The following is a 19,409-nucleotide window of genomic DNA, read 5'->3' as shown; positions in this document are numbered from 1 at the left end:
TAAAACTGTACAGGCTCAAACAAATAAACCAATAGAATTACATTAAATTAATTGGAGAAAAATATATTAATTGGAGGGGAAAATTAATATCTTTTTAGTATTAAATCTTATCTATAAATACGGTTCAGTTCCTCATTTATTTAGGATTTTGAAAATAAAGATGATACACTTTTTATTTTAGAATTTTTTTTCAGGTTTTTATTTAAATTCCACACACAGTGTAATATTAGCTTCAGGTATACAATATGGTGATTCAACACTTACATACAACACCCTATGGTCATCACAGCAAGTGTACTCTTTGTTCCCCACCATCCATTTAACCCATTCCCCCACCCCCCCCCCTTTAGTTTGTTCTGTATAGTTAAGAGCCTGTTTCCTGGTTTGCCTCTTATTTTCTCCCACTATGTTCATCTGTTTTGTTTCTTAAACTCCACATATAAGTGAGATCATATGGTATTTGTCTGTCTCTGACAGACTTATTTCACTTATTAGCATTATACCCTCTAGCTCCACCCACATCATTGCAAATGGCAGGATTTCATTCTTCTTGACGGCTGAGTAATATTCCATTGTGTATATATACCACAGCTTCTTTATCCATTCACCAGTTGATGGACATTCACCTCTTTCCATAATTTATTGCTGATAATGGTCCTATGAACATAGGGGTGCATGTATCCCTTCAAATTAGTACTTTTGTATCCTTTGGGTAAATACCTAGTAGTGTAATTGCTAGATCATAGGGTAATTCTATATTTAACTTTTTGAGGAAACTCCATACGTTTTCCACAGTGGCTGTACGAGTCTGGATGCCCACCAACTGTAAAAAGTTTCCCCTTTCTCCACATCCTTGCCAAAACCTGTTGTTTCCTGAGTTGTTCATTTTAGCCATTCTGATTAAATGGGTTACCACCTCGCAGGTGATGTCTCATTGTAATTTTTATTTGTATTTTTCTGACGAGTGATGTTGTGAATCTTTTTGTGTGTCTGTCATCTGGATGTCTTCTTTGGAAAATATCTATTGATGTCTTCTGCCCATTTTTTTAACTGGATTATTTGTTTTTGGGGTGTTCAACATTATAAGTTCTTTATATATTTTGGATACTAAGCTTTTATCAGATATGTCACTTGCAAATATCTTCTTCCATTCCATAGGCTCCCTTTTAGTTTTGTTGGTTGCTTCCTTCACTGTGCAGAAGCTTTTTATTTTGAAGAAGTCCCAATAGCTTGTTTTTACTTTTGTTTCCCTTGCCTCAGGAGACAGGTCTAGTAAGAAGTTGCAATGGCCAAGGTCAAAGAGGTTACTGTGTGTGTTCTCCTCTAGGATTTTGATGGTTTCTGGTCTCACATTTAGGTCTTTCATCCATTTTGAATTTATTTTTGTATATGGTGTAAGAAAGTGGTCCAGTTTCACTCTTCTACATATGGCTGTCCAGTTTTCCCAACACCATTTGTTGAAGAGAGTATCCTCTTTCCACTGAATATTCTTTCCTGCTTTGTTGAGATTAGTTGACCATACAGTTATGGATTCATTTCTGGGTTTTCTATTCTGTTCCATTGATCTATGTGTCTGTTATTGTGCCAGTACCATACTATCTTCATGACTACACCTTTGTAATATAACTTAAAGTCCAGAATTATAATGCCTCCAGTTTTGCTTTCTTTTTCAGGATTGCTTTGACTATTTGGGGTCTTTTGTGGTTCCATACAAATTTTAGAATTTTTTTTTTAGCTCTATGGAAAATGCTGGTGGTATTTTGATAGGGCTTGCATTAATCCAGAGATTGCTTTGGGTAATATAGACATTTTAATAATATTTGTTCTTATTTTAGATTTTTTTAGTAGGTATTTCATACTTTTTATTTCCACAATGGTATCTTTAAAATTGCTTTTCAGTTTGTTGGTGATAAACAGAGATGGAATATTAGTTTTTATATATTGTTTATCCAAAAAATGTGTTAACTTCTCATTAATTTCACTAATTTACCTACACATATTTTGGATTTTCTCAGCAAACAAGCAATCATCTGCAAATAATGACAGTTTTGTTACTTCCTTTTTAATGCTTATATTTTTTCTTTTCCTTGACTTATTGCCCTGATGAATGTTGCACTGAAGAATTCTAACGAGCATCCTCGACTTATTCTTTATTTTTATGGAAATGTTTGTTATAAGCTTAATGATGAATTAAATGAGGAAATGCAGAAGTTTCTTAGTAGGAAGAATGGAATATTTATGCAAACCTAAACAAGCTCTTTTTCTTTGGGAAAAAAAAAAAAGAAGACAAGCCTCAAAAGAGTCTTTCTTCTCTAAATGTAGCTAAAAACCACTTAAAACAATGTACTCAAAAAAGGCTATGGCTACCGACGATAAACAAGGGAGACAATCCCAGTGAGGAGATAAATCTTTATATTTTCTCAAAAGGAAGTAGGACCAGGATAGTGGGCTTAATTAACGTCATCCTTCCTTTTAAATTAAAAATAATTTACTGATTGTTGATTGAGAATTTGGTTGCCACTATTACCTCATCTCTGTATATTTACTTATTGCACGAAAGAATCCTAGATGGTAGGGAAGTTTGAGCTGTCCTCTAAGGAGAAGTAGAGCTACATCATTTTATGACTTAAGATAAAGAAAGGTGGGGTGGGGGCAAGCAGCTTGGCCAACCAAGCTCAAGTTCTGTCATGCAGGAAAGCTGCTCAGTTCCTCCTAATTTTGGCCTTCCTATGACTTTACCACTTTCTGGTCATGTTATAACTACATGGAGTTTAAGTCACATTCATTTTAAAACTAAGCAAAGAAGGCTATAAACTGAGCACAAAAACACACAAGCACAGCAGCACATGAATCAGGCGGTGTTCTATAAACTGGAAAAAGCTATTAAAGCTAGGCAATTGTTATTATGATTTACTCCACTGACGATTAGTTAGCTTATTCTCATTACCACAAATTTTCACTAATATAGATAATTCAGAGCTCAATAATACACGGCATTAGAACAATAAATTACACATAAGGTCAAAAATAGGTATGTAGTATGACTAGCATTAATATCTGGAATAGATGATTAAGCTTCTAAGACCACCAAAACTATTGATAAGAAGTATTATGAAGATAAAATACACTGTTACTTTACTTGTCTGGTCAATTTGAACTGTTCCCATGTATGTCTGAGTATCAGGACCTGAAGACCCACTGGACAATTAGCACTTACTGATGAGCCTCTTAGCACGTATACAGATACCCAGTGCTGTAAAAGCATTTATTTGGCATTTTACAGTATACAAAGCACTTTCAAATCCATTCTCTATCAAATTGGCTCAGCCAGAAGAATACAAACCAGGTCCTACCAGCAGCCACTACACCACCTTGTCAGGGCGGACCGCCTGAGAATGAAACGAATCCCAAAAAAGACCCGAGAAATGGAAAGAAAGAAAAACGTTTCGAACAATATTGTGTAAGAACTAACTAGATCCAACTTACCTGAAACCAGATATACCCTTGCACCTCTCAGTTATAAGACTCAATAAATTCCCTTTTCAGCTTAAGCAATAGGAGTTGGGTTTCGACCAGCTGCAACTGAGAGCCCTGAGTAACATAAGTGTCGGCTGCATTGCTAACTGCACCAGCCAACACTCTCTCCGCCACATGCAGCTTCCCTACAGGAACCTTGGAGCAATGGAGCAGCATGATTTCATGAACCCCGACACAACCTAAATGGTCCTAGAGAAGACATGTCATGCCTATGTAGCCTCAATACGAGCCCCAATATGGGGATATTATCTAACTTACAGGGTTGTTTGAGAGTGAAATTAGAGGTTCTCTTGCAAAGCAGCTAGATGTTGTCTGGCGCCTAGCTCTCAATAAGTGGTAATAATACTCCTGCTTTCCATGCTGACTGGCCATACTAAATGCGATAGGATATGCAAAACTTCTACTATAATCTCTGATACAAATAAGGTACTCAATAAATGTCAATTCCCTTTGCAATGAAAATAATTAGAGGCTGACAATCCCTTTCATTTTACATCACTAACCATCTTTCTCACTATAGGAAAATAACAAAAAAGATACAGACTAACTTCAATGACCTTTTTCACCCCCATCTTACCAGGAATCCAGAAACACAATGCTAACAGGAAGAAAATAAGCACATGTAAGTGGATGGCTGGAGATATTAAATGGGCCACGCAATTTCTAGCATCTGCCCGTAGACAACCTTGACCTACATGTAGTGATTTCAAATTCTGCAAGGGGGAAGGTGACCATGACCTACTCACTCCGACAGATACACTAACTGGACCATTCAATAGCACACAACAGGATCAAAATGCAAGACTTACAGTATTTGGAACGTATGGCAAGCCATAAAATTTCTCTTGTGTTTCCCTGAGAATGTCTGTGGTTGATGTCCTCAGGGGGTGCTTCCCATGGTAGATCTGATCCAGAGTGGCATAAAAGACCTAGACAGAGGAAAATGTCCCCTTAGTTTTTGGTATTCCACCCTTCCATCTAAGATGTGGTGGGCCGAAGGTGTTACAAATATACCAGAGTAATAATTATACATACCAGATTCATTCACAGATATAAGTATATATGGCTTGAGATGTATTTTGTACCACATTTAAGACCACGCTGATGATGAAAAGGAAAGCTCTCAACCTTTTCATGATGAAGGATATTAAAAAATTTTTTGAACCTTATCCATAAGGTACTCTTTATGTACAATGGAGTAAATTAAATTTGTGGCCACAAAACTGGAATTTGGCCCATAGATATCTGTAGATATATGTAAAATATATAGTTGAAAATATGAAAAAAAAATAAAGTTACAACTTGTGACCCTCTGGATCTAATAAATCCTGTTTGGTTTCTTCCTAGAATCCCTCTGTATCTTTTTTTTTTTTTTTTTAAGATTTTATTTATTTATTTGACAGAGAGAGACAGCCAGTGAGAGAGGGAACACAAGCAGGGGGAGTGGGAGAGGAAGAAGCAGGCTCATAGCGGAGGAGCCTGATGTGGGGCTCGATCCCAGAACGCCAGGATCACGCCCTGAGCCAAAGGCAGATGCTTAACAACTGCGCCACCCAGGCGCCCCTAGAATCCCTCTATATCTTAAATGGGAGCAATGAAATGGTCCAAATCCAGTTTTGTGAGGAGAAGGGACAGAACACGAACTAGATGGGGCGAGGTGAAGAAAAGGAATAGCAATCTTCCGTCTGGCAAGTACAGATGTTACAAAGAATTCTGGCGCAGCTGTTGCCGAGTCTGGAGCTAGGGCCAAGCCAGCCCCCACACCCGGTGTAGGCAGATACCAGGGCAGCAGCTGCCCTGCACGGGCGGCTCTGCCTTACAGAGGTGACCGGGAGAGAAGGATTACTCACCTCTGAGGAGAGGATACGGGCCATTGAAACACGATAGGAGAATAAAGCATTAGTTTGAACATGAAATCTGCTGCTCACAAAGTTCTGAAAACTAAATGTTACATAGCAAATCTGAAATAAAGATAAAGGGCTTTTTCACTGGAACATTTGGCTTGAGTATTAACATTGTTTGGAGTTCACCTGAAGCAAGGAAGTAGAAAACTTGCTTTATTTTAAAGGAAAAATTCTGACATGCAATTATGTTTCTGATATGTATCTTTCTGATTTAAAAATGGAATTTGGAGAGAATGTGCAGCTGTTGACTTAAAAGAACTGAGGATTAGTTTGGATAAAAGAAAAAATTTAAATGACCTCTAGCTTTTGGCTTCATCTAGATATAGAATTATGGTTCTAAATTATAAGTCAAGTTTAAACCTTCCCTAGAAAAATACAGACATTTCCTAAATATAAATATTGCTTTACTCTAACTGGTAATCTAAACAAATAGCTAAATACAGCTCTTCCAATTCTATATTCTATAATGAGTAACAATGCATGAAGTAATCAGAGGGGCCAAAACTACTCATCTGCATCTTGTCTATATTCAACAGAGTAAGTTATTAGGAACTGAAACTTAAATTCTAACTTCCACTAAGGTGTTTTGTTTTCTATTTTTTGTTTGCCAATCTATAAACAAATCAGAATTCAAAAAGTTTCATTCCTGCAGTTATGCCTTCCACAAATGAAAGGCAAAAACATGGAATAACTTTTTTTTTTAATGATAAAAACAGGGTGAAATAAATGAAATGTGCATATGTTTCATGCCTATTTGCTGATAAACCAAACAATTCTAAAGCAATGAGCCTATTTGCCCACCCAGGGAGTCACGCTTGCCTGGGACCAACAGCCTTAGAGCCACAGAAAAACAGGAGCCTATTTTTAAAACAATGCACAAGAGAAAAAAAAAATTGCAATTTTAAGAACACTGTGTATACCCCTTAGAAACCTGGAACAATTCATTTCCTTTCCACCCTTATTTGTCTGCACTGTACAAGGGGGCTATTGTGGAACAGGAAAGCTGGCACGGGGCACTCTTCTGGCAAGAATTTGCCTCTCTCTCCTTTCTCTTCCTCTCTGTCTCTCAGGGGGTTATTCTTTTGGAGGGTGGAAGGAAGGAAAGGTTGGTTTTCCATTTTAAAAGAAAATCTTTGGAACAAATATTCAAAAAGAAAGCCACAACCCAAGCTTTTAAAAGGTAGGACTTCCACTATAGATACCGGCAAATCAAAGAGGTCTTTTTAAAATTATATTGATATGTGTAGACATTAATGTAAATCAAATATAAATCCACGGTTTTCTCTGTAGTGCACATTTTCTTCAAATACATATTTTAAGGTACAACATAAACAGAGTTCATAAGCTGAATTTTACAAAACCATAAAGCAATTAAATGGTGCCCACACTTTTAAATAGGTAGCTGGATCATTAGAAAGTGAATATTGCCTGAGATGAAAGACGGGTGTTTGGGCTGTGTTTATAGAATTCTCAAGACCTGATGAAGAGTAAGAATTCCATAAACAATCTCAGTAATTACAAGTAACCGAAACATCTGGTATCGTGTAGACCTGACATCCAGATGGCTCATAAGATCTTTCTAGTCTATATCTGGAAACCTAGAAAACTGGCTTTGAATATTATCTAAAACTAACAGTCCTTACTGTTTAAACTTTATGTCAAAACCACAAAATTTTAAAAAGATACAAAGTGACATAAAATATAACATGGTTGCTGAAATGTATGATTTAGAAGAAGTCACGTGACTTTTCCAAGCTTTGATTTTTCCCAACTGAAAATGGGAAATAACCTTATTTAACATCCACTTCACAAGGATAGCGTGAGGACTGAACGAGTCGGTTTGGGTCAAGTTCTTTGAACTCAGATGAAAGATGTCTTAGAAGCATAATTATTGTAATAAATGTGCAGCATTGGCAAGAATTTAAAGTTATATATTTATTTTGAATAAGTACTCTGAAAAACTTTGGAACAAAGGTACATACATACCTGGAGTTGCATATCAGCGGCAGCACACACCTTTTTCGATTCACAAAGCCGAGACACCATATTTTTGGGCAGCGACTTGAAAAACAAAAGAACATACATGCGAGTAAGTTGTCTAATAAGTCATTGCACTGTGTCCTTATGAGGTAGGAAAGTTAAAAGCGACAACAAACGAAAAAATAACAGAATTTAATCACGGCGATTGCCTGATTAGCCTTAGTACATGAAAAATACAGCACTGTAGGGAACTAAGATAGCGGCATTGATCTTTAAAAATCTGTTTAAAACCTTAGTAAAAGTGATTGCTTTTTCTGTTTCTTTGTTAGCAGTGAAAGCCTGTTCAAGTGCTCTGTCGACTTTTAAGTGCATCTAATAACGGATGATAGGAATAAGGGAGTCGAGTGTTGAGAAATAGATGATAATCCATATTAAAGCTGAACTGATAACCTAACAAATAACCATGATAATGAATTGCACATTCTTTTATTTTCCAACCTGAAAGAGCTGCAGCGCTTGGAAACTCTGTATAATGACCCTATCTGATTTAAGGCTTCCTCCCTGAGACTAATTAGGCCTAATCACATAACATCACATATTCGCTTAGAAATAACACTAATAACATAGTCAAGGAAGCACTTTAGTCAACTTACTCTACTTTAAAATCATTTATATTGATGTTTATTGAAGATAGCTACCACTTTACACAGCTCTATGTGCAATCTAAATGAAGCTAAAAGCCCCTTTACAGAGAAACCCATTATAGAAGACACCTGGGGCAGGCTCCTAGCACTACCGTTGTGTAAATTAACCTCCAATGAATGACTACCATGAGCTGTCTGCTGGAAGAGGGACTGGGCACTGCCATATTTACATGTGTGTATCTCCTCAGAGTGTCCAGCCCACAGCAGGCACTCCATAAATATTTCCAGAAGGAACAAATGAACACTACAATGATCATTTAAGAACAGCTTAAGTGGAAGACTATAGTAATACTGACGAAGGCTCAGACAACAAAGCCTATTCTCTTCTTCCTGTTTGGCATACCAGGCAAAAAAGGAATTTTAAGGAGTTAAGACATGGGCTGAAGGAGGCTGTATTGTATAGATTCTGGCACAGGTGAAAGGCCTGGGGCTTTCTCACACCAGGGGCAGCCATCTTGTATAAAACAAAAATTTCCTCAGGATTTTAAAAAGTCAAGATTTAGTTAAGTCATATATGCCAAAATCCTCTATCAGAATGTTCAATTTCCTTAAACCTTACTTTATACTATGCCTTCAGCTGATAGGACTTGTGTTATACTTGGATTTTTCATGCCTCACAAAGCTTTAATAGTTTTGTTTTCATTTTTTAAAAAAGTATGTGGAAGTATGGCAATTTCTGACTTTTCTAGCAATGAAAAGTACTGTGGACAAGCACTGTATTAGGTATCAGGGACAGAAAATGGCGAACAGACAGGGTCCTGGCCCCATAAGCTTCATAGGCTGGCATTACCCATGTAAGCACAATTTTAACAAGAGTTAACAACTATCATGAGTGCTAAGAAGGAAAAGCAGTGCAGGTTGGCATGGGAGCCATGACTTAGAAAGGCTTAACCAAGGAACTAACATAGACGTGAAATTTGCACAACAAACAGGCATTAAGGAGACAGGGGTGGGCTGCAGGGAGAAAAGCATCCCGGGCAGAAGAAACCCCTGTGAAGGGCAGAAAAGAAGAGGGCCCTTGGCAGGTGGTGAGGGAGCCATGGGCAGGAAAGCAGGGTTCCAGCAGGCTGGAGAGGCAGGTAGGGGCCAAGCAGGAACACTGGTCTCCACCCTCAGACTCTGCCTCATGGTAAGCCACTGGGGACTTTTATGGAAAGAAGTCACAAGGTCAGATCTGTGTTTTTAAAAGATTCTTTTGGCTGCAGTGTAGACACTGGAGAGGAGGAAGGCAGAAGTGGGTTAGGAAAAAAACCAGGAGGCTATAGTTAGTGCACCAGTGACGCACAGCAGTACCAAGCAACTGCCAGAGTGCCAGGGGCGGGGGCGCCATGGGAGAGGGCGGAGCTGAGCGGGAGGTGAGACCCAGAACTTAGCACTGTTTCCAGGCGTGTGCCAGACAGGTGCAGAGAGTAAGGGCAGGAGCTGCGGAGGAAAAGAGGGGGAGGGAGAAGTCCTGTTTGAGGTTGGAAAATGCACAAGCAAGCTTAAGCAATACTGATGGCAATGAACCCTAGAGGGATGCAGACTGGAGATATAGACAGGAGAAGAGACAATGAGAGCACAAGGCTCCCGAACAGGCAGGGGGAGAAGTGGCAGAGACCACAGGCGAGAGGAGGCTCAGGTGTCGGGCTTCCACCGACGGGCGGTCAGACAGAAGCTGTGCGAGGAGCTGGATTCCCAGGCGTAAGGAGGTTAGAGAAAGTTGTGGAGAGTAGACCAGTGAGAAGCACAGAGTCATCAGCCCTGGGACAACCCTGGGATCCCAGTCTGGCCTGGAGTATGGGCAGAAGTGAGGAGGAGGCAGATGGAGGAACAGAGGTGGAGGAAGAAGATTGTCAAGTCAGCCATGGAAGATGAGGGGGGTAGGAAGGTGCCCCTGCTTAGCGGGGAAACAAGCAGCCCCAGGGCCCACAGCAGTGGTCAGGCGTCTTTGAAAGGTTTACCACTTCTGCTGTGTAAGACAGTGATATGGAAATGCCAAGTAATGGATCTAAGAGCTAAACCCAACATAATCCCTTTCCATTCGGAAGTAGCTTACTTATTGTGGGGCCAATACCTTAGAGATTCAAACCCACACAGAAATGGCAAACAGTAAGGGGACAAATTTAATGAAGCTTAATTCTTTCCTTGTCAGGTTTACAATAAAACAAAAGATATAAAGAAAGGGAGCATGTAAGAACAGGGACAGCTAAAAACAGCTCATCAAAAATGATGTATAAAAGGAAACACATCCTATAGTTATATAAAACGTTATCGCTGAGGGAGATGAGTACCATTGCTGGTGAAGGTGACATGCGACCTCTGTATTATTTTTTGCAACTTCCCATGAATCTGTAATTATTTCAAAATAAAAGGATAAGTACAAAAAAACCTCCAAATATTATGTATTCAAGGCCTACTATACATACTGTAGTAAATTCAAGGAATGTTTACCAAAAATACACAGAAACATAGAGAAGGTAAGTACAATTCTAGTAAACTAGTTCAAAGAGTCATTAATTTATCAAAATACAAATTAAATAATATATTTATATCATGTGAGGTGTAAATAGGTAGAGAGGTTTTAAAAAAAATCAAGTTTGGGGGATTAAGAAGAGCACTGGTGAGGAGCATCGGATGTTAGATGGGAGACCCAAATCACTATATTGTACACCTGACACTAATATTACACTGCACGTTAATGACCTGGAATTTGAATAAAAACGTAATAAATAAAAATCCAGTTTGGCTCTTAGTCAATCGAAATTAATAAATGCACTGCAGCTGTTGGAACAGAGTTATAAGCACACGTTGGAAACACTGCAGATTTGGTTTGCAGACCACCACCACAAGGCAAATATGACAATAAAGAGAGTCAGATGAATTGTTGGGTCTCCCAGTGCATATAAAGTTATATTTACACTCTCCTGTAGTCTATTCAGTGTGCAATAGCATTATGTCTAAACAAACAATGCGGATACCTTAATTTAAAAATACTTCATGCTAAAAAATGCTAACCATCGTCTAAGCTTTCAGTGAGTTGTGATCACTGACCACAGCTCACCGTAACAAATGCAGTAATAATGGAAGTTTGAAAAATTGCAAGAATTACCAAAATGTGGCACAGAAACATAAAGTGAACAAACACTGTTGGAATTGGAAATATAGCACCAACACACTTGCTTGATGCAAAGTTGCTACAAAATTTCAATTTGTAAAAAATGTAATATCTGCAAAGCACAATAAAGCAAAGCATAGTAAAATGAAGTATGCCTGTATGTATTTATATTATTCTCTTAAAAAGTACATCCTTTTTTCTTAAAAGAACAAAAAATAAGGTGAAAACTTAAATACCATACAAATTGATTTTCAAGTTATATGAGAATTTTTTAATAAAAATATTTAGAAGTTAAATCTTAAATTTCAAATTTAAAAAAAAGTTTCCTGGTTAAGATTTTCTTCTGTAAATATCACTTTGCCAACCACAGTCATGACAACCAATATTGAAAAAATTCAATTTTTGCTGTCATTCCGCAAGTGATTATATCTACTGAGTAGCACAGCCGTTTCACATTATTGTCTCCTAACGTGAAGACTCTCACATTTGATATACTGAAGAAACAGAAAATGAATACACCCAAGCTGACAGGTAATGAGCAACCATATATAAGTGAAAATGCATTTAAAACACCTGAATCTCAAACAATATTGTAATTATTTTTCATTACATTAAATTGAAAATTCATCAAAGTTCATGGCATCAGAAGTAATAACTTTCACCATATCATCAACTGCATTTTCTATCAGACTCCATTTCAATCTTCATAATTTCCACGGTAGAAAATACTTCCACTGATCACTAAACGTTCTAGCCTGACAACTGGCATGTAATTCCCAGTTCTCCTTGGGATCTGGACACCACCATGTTCATTCAGGATTAAGAGGAATCCTACTTGCAGACTGAGAATGTTATAAGTCAAGAATAAAATTCAGATTGACTACGGTGAAGAATGATGGCATAAGAAATGGCATAGTTGGACAGCTGTCTTGGGCCTTTCAGGCCATTTCCAAGATCCTTAACTTCTTCCTGCTGAAATGGCTACTTCATATCATTCCCTAAGTCCAGAAATACCATTCCTTCCAGGAATCTTCTTCTTAGACCCTTTAAAGGAGAACTGAGAGCATGGTCTGACTTAAACCAACACCCTTCTGACTCTGAACTCCCATTATTATGCTTCACTGGAGTGTAAAGGAAAGAGAACAGGTTTTGGAGCCAGACTAAACCAAGTCTGAATCCTTTTTTTTTTTTCCCCTCCAAGTCTGAATCCTAACTGTGCCACTTAGAAGTTTGGTGGCATAATGTCGGTCAATGTACTGAACTGCTCCAAGACACGCTTTCCTCACTGACAAAATGTGTTATCTTTTTGCAGAATTAGATGAGAATTGAACAACAGAATATATTTTTAAAACATACTATGTCAGGTTTAACAGAGTAGATGCTGAGTAAATGGTAGCTGGTATAATTTACTATTATGATTGCCCTTTGCAATACAATCATTGACTTTGATAAAATTTATTTATATTTTACTGTTTTATCTAAATATTCTGAAATATGGTATATTTTAGATTTATAAATCCTTAGGAGATAGGAATTATAGCTCAACAGTTCTATGTAGCACCTAACAGTCAAGTTCTTAATAAGGAAATGTACTTTTCATTTCCTCTTCATTTGTACGATAGCCAAATACATGTAATGAAATACATGTGCCTTCTCAAATTGTCCACCTTTAGAAGAGGATCCTTTCTCCATCATGCTGATTATTTTAAGGTTTTTAGAACACTGAAATCAAGTAACATGTTATTAGTCTCTCTGCCACATTTCAATACCTGTCACGAAACTTGGTCATTAACTCACATTCTGAAAAGATTTTTCTCTCACTTTAGGTAGAATTGGTTATCAAATAGTGAGTCAGTTCTTCATCTGCAGGGTCTAGCTCTTATTTAGAAAACACTGGTACTAATCAGAAAATGTTCCCTTTCTGATGACATTTTAATCAAACGTATCTCATGCTATGGATCTTCATAGTTCAAACTTTCAAAGTTTCTGACAAGTCTGCTATAATGTCTATCTGATCCTCTGTGTCTTTTTTTTCCCCCTCTGGCTACCTTCACGGTTTTCTCTTTATCTTTGACTATGATGTATCTAGGTGTGTTCTTTTTGTTATTTACCCTCCTTGGGGTTCTCCAAGCATCTTGGATTTTCATGATTTTTGGCAAATTCTCAGCCATCATGCCTTCAAACAGTTCTTCTACCTTATTACCTCTCTCTTCTCCTTTGTGGAATTCTATTTGCCCCAAAGTTCTTGGATGCTCTGTTGTGTCCCTGTCCCTACCTTTTTCTCCCCCTTTGCATTTCAGTTTCTACTGACCTGCCCTCAAGTTCACTGAGCTCACATTCTTTCCTCAGCTGTGTCAAGTGTACTGATGAGCCCCTCAAAGGAATTCACTCTTCTTCTATGATGTCATGGCTTTATTTCCTGATTTTCATTTGAGTGTTTCTCAGAGTTTCCGTCTTCTGCTTCACCTGCTCATGTATGGTGTCCACCTTTGCCTTTAACAGAGTTATTTAAATCCCCATCCCATAGTTACTTTAAAATTTATGCTACTATTAGTTATTTAAAGTCCCTGAGTCTGACTTGATAGATTTCCTGACCTTTGAGAAAGGAGGCAGGGCTTTGTGCTGTCCCTGTGCAGCAGCCAATCACCTCCTGAAGGCCTGCAATGCTGAGGAGGGCCCCGTGTGGTCTCCCACCCTGCGCCCACGATTTCTCATGCGCACCTGGTGAAGGCTGATGGAAAAGAGCCTACAGGTACATGCAAACTCCTCCTGTGTCAGGGCTCACAGCTATTCCAGACTGATAGGGCAGCCCACACTTGGCCTCTGACAATTTGTTAAAATGGTCTCTGATTTTTCTTCGCCCTTCCACACGGCAGCCAGGCCTTCCAACATGCTTTGCCACAGGTGAGCCAGTCCACAGCTCCTTGGATTCAGATAATTTCATGGGCCTATGACCAAGAAAAGTTGGGATTTTATCTGTCTTTTTCCTGTAGTTAACACGGGAGCAGTGCTCTTTCCAGCTTTCCACGTGCCCAACGGTTCAGACTTTCATCCGTTAAGACCACTTAGGCTTTTAGCTTCCAAAGGAAAAAGAAAGGCAGAAAAGCTTTGTAAAAGGTGAACTACTCTCCATTAAGTCTGGAATCTGACATCATGAAAGATTATCATGAAGAAACCTGCAATGTCTCGGCAAATGTGTTAAGACAGCTGATTTTAAGACCGCCAAGCAGGCATCTATGAGTATCAGTTAGTGGGCTCTAGCCAAAAGACAGTCCACTCAACAAATACTGATTCATCACCCATCATATGACAGGCAAAGTTGATATATCAGTGAATAAAACTGATAAAAATCCCAGTTCTCAAGGAACTTATCTTCTAGGAGACCCTATCATTATTTTTAAATTACCAATGGGGGGAGGAGGGGACACTTTTCAGGAGCTGAAATGGCAAAATGTGGCCTGAACAAAAGTGAAGTTTGCAGTGGTAATCCCACTTTGTAAATACGCAGAAATATGAATGCCTTTGACTACAAGGTACTCCGCCAGAACCCACTAGTTTTTTAAATTCAAAATATACAACATATAAACCATTTTACTTTTCTAAAATCCATAATATACTCAATTCCAAAGTAAGCAATCCCAAAGTTGTAGACAGAAAACAATGACTGTCTGTGTGGCATATATTTTGCCTGAAATATAAAGTGAACTTTTCACTGAAAAGAAAACAGATAGACAAAAAATAAAATTTTTCATTCAAAGTGCTCCACAGACAGTACTGTGTACTTCCTGAAGAGATTTACAGGTGTGTCATTAACAATGGGTTAAATAATCAAATAAGTGAGAGACTCTTCTTACATTCTTCATTTTGTATCTATGGAACCCAGCTGGGTTTGAAGCTACTTGGCCTTCATTGGACACTGGCTGACCCATGCCTGTGTTTCCTGAGGAGAGGCTCTGCCTTGTGGTAGAAGATACAGCAATTAAAGCAGGTCAGGTTTGTCCATGAGATTCCCCAAAATAAATTTCTTTCCTAGAGATTCCCAGATCAAGTTAGCATATTAAAAGTTATGAGCAGTCCTACCTTCTAAAGTATAGAAACCTTAATTAATTTCTACAGTATTTCCCAAAATTATTTGAGCATAAAACGTGCTTCCACACAATAATACATCTTTATGGAATCACGTGATTCAACATATAAGACACTAGTTGGGAAATAATTTGCTAAGGAAATTAAATGTAAACTGTAAGTACAAGAAAAATTATTACAAATGAAACTTCTTTAAAAATGCTCAAATACAGTTGTATCATTCTCACTAATCTTTACAATTCTTTCTGATCCTAAATTTACGCAGTTTCTTCAGAAAGCTTCTTTTCAGCTCTTTAAATCCCATCTTGGCATTCTCCTCTCCAGAGGCCAGCAGACTCCCCAGGGTTTCTGGAAACTGGTCTCCAGGATGCCCCAGCGGCTTCCTCAGCCCCACCTGTTCCGTGCCTTGGTCAGAGTGGTCTTTTCTTTTCTTTTTTTTTATTTTTATGTTTTTTTATTATATTATGTTAGTCACCATACAGTACATCCCCGGTTTCCGATGTAAGGCTCGATGATTCATTACTTGCGTATAACACCCAGTGCACCATGCGATACGTGCCCTCCTTACTACCCATCACCAGCCTATCCCATTCCCCCACCCCCTCCCCTCTGAGGCCCTCAGTTTGTTTCCCAGAGTCCACAGTCTCTCATGCTTCATTCTTTTCTAACCCACGCGAGCTGATGAAGCTAATGAAGGAGAACACACTAGCGCGCCCTCCTTGACGGCTAGGAAACACACAGGCCAGTCTCCTCTCTGCATTAGCACGTCCTGGAGTCCCGGAGCTCCTCTGACTTCTCGGCTCTAAACCCACCTGCTGTTCTCCACCAAGCCACAGACATAAGACAGGCCAGCCTCACACAACTTGAGTCTACACTGAAAATGCCAAACAATCCCAACCCCACATCCCACGTTTCTCCCCTGCAAAATTCTTTTTCTACAGCAAAAACAGGCAAATTTCCACTTTGTTCTTTTTCAGGTATGTCCTAGTTATCAATATTGTTTTCAATGAGCCATCTCAGTTAAATACAATCATACATCTAGTTACACCCTTAACAAAGCTTAGCAATCTGCAACCTTACAAACGGTCTTTGTGTAGAGCGGTTCAGACATGGTTTTCTGAAGCAATCTGTATCCCTCACCAAGGGCAGACTACTTTGAACAAGGTCTGAGAACATGAATGCAGCTTTATTTCAAAATCATATTTACTGAATGAACTTTATATGTCAGATAATTTATGCCCTCGCCTGAGTTTCTTGGTTTTTGATTTTTGGGCTTTTTGGGGTTTTTTTGTTTTTGTTTTTGTTTTTGTTTGGTCTCTATAGAAGGCTGCTGGGTCTGAAGTAGCCTTGGTTTGATGCTGGTTCACTCTTCTGCGCACTGAGCAGAGGCTCTGCACGCGGAGCTATAAAGGCAAGTCCGGTTTGTCAGGAAGACCCGCTGGGCTCATCTTTGTGAAGCATCCCACTGTGTGCAACGGACCCTACCAAGCTGCCTGGTAATCCTTCCTACTCCTGCTACCATGAACAGGAAAAGGAGCATATGTTGAAACTAACAATGCAAGGGAAAGTGCCCCAAGTACCACAAAAGAGGTACAGATAGAGTAATGGAGGAAAATATAAAACACCAATTACTTAAAGTATCTGAAAGGCAGTTACTCTAACAATTAATTATGCTTCTTGTATTATTAGAGTGGTGGTATTTCTATTTCAAAGTTCACCCTAGCTGTAAAATATAGAAAGACACTGTGGTTTTTACACCCCACTGGTAAATAGGAAAATGGTCGAACTGTTGTTTCCAGAACTGGAACATAAGATGCCAATAACTAACCATAGTGACCTAATTGATTTTAACAATTCAATATGAGGCAACCCTCTCAGGTCCCCTCCCTCTTTGGGAGCTTTGCAAACTATGGGGCCCCAGCCTCAGTCTCAGAGTCCGGCAGGCTCCACTGCCCCATGCCGTGGTTCTGCTATGTGCAGAGTAGCAGTTCCTGTTTCTAGTATTTAGTTCATTTATTCATCCGATCTTATGCATCTCTGGTTGCATCTGGTGGTTTCAGTTTAAGTTTCTGGAGCCCCAGTCAGACTCTGAGGCATAGCCATCATGGTGTGAAAGGTCTCTTGAAAACACCCAAGGGACCGGGAGCCCCATCCTTCTCTGTGCACCCAAAGCACACGGCTGTGCTAGAGCCTGGTCCCAGCAGTCGATTCTTCTTTTTTTTTTTTTTTTTTTATACCAGAACACAACTGTGGCCAAAAAGACAAAAGACCATAAAATTGATCCTTTCTTCTGTCAAGAAGGTAAAGTCTGGTTTCCTGCTTATAATTAAAATACAAATGATAAGGACAATAATTACCCAACTGTATGAAGCCCACAGCAAGTAGAGACCAGCAGCCTCAGCATCATTTGGGAAATTCTTAGACATATAGAATCTTGGGTCCTCCATACCACTGAGTCAGAATCTACATTTTAACCAGATTCCCAGGTGATTTCATGCACATTAGAGTTTGAGATGTCCTGGCTTAGAAAAACGTAAGCATCACAAGTACTCTAACAACAAAGGTGAGCAAAACTAAATCATCCTGATTTTACAGGTAGAACTGTGGGAAGGTAGCAACACGAGAAAGACAGAGGACTGCGTCTGAGGTCCGGCAGCTTGGGTTTTCTATGGCTACTCACTTGCTTTGGGATGGCAGGCAAGTCTCTGGGTATCGTGTTTTCTCAATTGTAAATGAGGATAAAAATACCACTGTAGAAAATTCATATAAAGATTCAGTGTGGTAATACTCAGTCACCTCGTGGAAAGGATTAACTAACTGGATGAAATTCAAGTCCCTGCATCTAACACATCTGTCTTGTTAAGGGCTGTCATGGCTGGGTGACCACACATGCAGGTGGGCCTGACAGTCCCAGGTTAGGACTACTGGCTCAGTATAATTAATAATAGCACCCCTCTTCCTTCTTAAAAGTCTTTTGGCTCAGACAATAGGTTACACCATTGTCCTGGTAACAACTCACTTCCTTGAGAGCTTCATATGAGTCAAACACTGCTAGTTGTGCAGAGCCTATGGACACTGCCTCCCCAACGGAAGAAAGGTATTTACTGGATTCTTGGGATAGACACAAGCTACGCCATGGGCTGGCCAAACACAGGAACAAAACTGTTAAAATAATAACAGCTTTTCTGTTATATTAAAAAAGCACAACATTTTTGGAAGGTTGCAGAATATCATCGAAAAATGCAAATGTTTTAGGGAACTTGGCATTACTTGAATTCTCTGAATGTTTCCCCATGAGCTCAACTTGTAAGCATGTAACCTCATACATTTGCCAGACATTTTCTATCACTTTACAATCTCACCAGTCTAATTTAAATAATGTCTTGTTAAAAGTTTTGGCATCGAATTCTTCCAGAGTCAAGTCACTGTGATAAAATAACTTATTTTATTTATGGCCATTTAGAAAATTTATTATGGTAAAAGCTGCATAAATATTAAAAGCTAAGACATTCTCTGGTACAAATCCTTGTTATGGTAATAAATTCAACTCTTTCCGAAGCAAAGAACCCCTACCGTTGATATCCTTTGGGAACATGTTGGATCTAATGACATAAACTTGTTGAGACATGGTCATCCAGAGCCAGAAAAGCCTTCAGAGGCAGAAGGCCAAGCATCAAAGCTGTCCAGGCTACAAGTCGGCAGCTTCAATTTTGCAGCTTGATCCCACACCACCCCAAGCACTAAACCTCTGCGCGTGTCTGTAATGGGAAAACAACTGGATTCAGCTTGTATGAACTAGTCTGTTTTGCTATTATCCCGTAATCCAGATGGCACATAATCAATATAATGAAAAAACTGCCTAGTCCCAAAGAGACAAAATCTCAGATCCCAATCCACAGGAAATAACATTGCCTTTAACTTCCATGACTTGTAGTGGTGTTTTCTGACAAACTAAGATGAAATGAGGGGAAAAAAGAACCTTTAGAAATGCTTACATGTTATCACAGACTCACTGATGGTTCAGAGAAACAGAGAGAAGTATTTTGACTTTTACAGGTTCAGTTAAACACTTCAATGTGTGATAGAAAATTCCAATAATAC

At 38.9% G+C, this 19,409-nt stretch overlaps 1 protein-coding gene across 4 annotated transcripts in view; it reads right to left on the bottom strand.

Annotated features, from left to right (window-relative positions):
- Window positions 1-19,409, bottom strand: part of MIPEP (mitochondrial intermediate peptidase) — a 203,196-nt gene that overhangs the window by 85,925 nt on the left and 97,862 nt on the right. For all 4 annotated transcript variants that reach the window (XM_026493001.4, XM_026493004.4, XM_048215623.2 and 1 more), the window contains exons 15-16: window positions 7,428-7,502; window positions 4,347-4,466 (exon numbers count right to left, since the gene is read on the bottom strand). In XM_026493001.4, coding sequence (XP_026348786.2) covers window positions 4,347-4,466; window positions 7,428-7,502 — 195 coding nt within the window. The remainder of the gene's footprint in view (window positions 1-4,346; window positions 4,467-7,427; window positions 7,503-19,409) is intronic.

This window comes from Ursus arctos, unplaced genomic scaffold (genome assembly GCF_023065955.2).
Source record: "Ursus arctos isolate Adak ecotype North America unplaced genomic scaffold, UrsArc2.0 scaffold_10, whole genome shotgun sequence".
Classification (NCBI taxonomy): domain Eukaryota; kingdom Metazoa; phylum Chordata; class Mammalia; order Carnivora; family Ursidae; genus Ursus; species Ursus arctos.
Note: the sequence above shows the minus strand (reverse complement) of the source record. Positions and strands in the feature narration are given on the sequence as shown.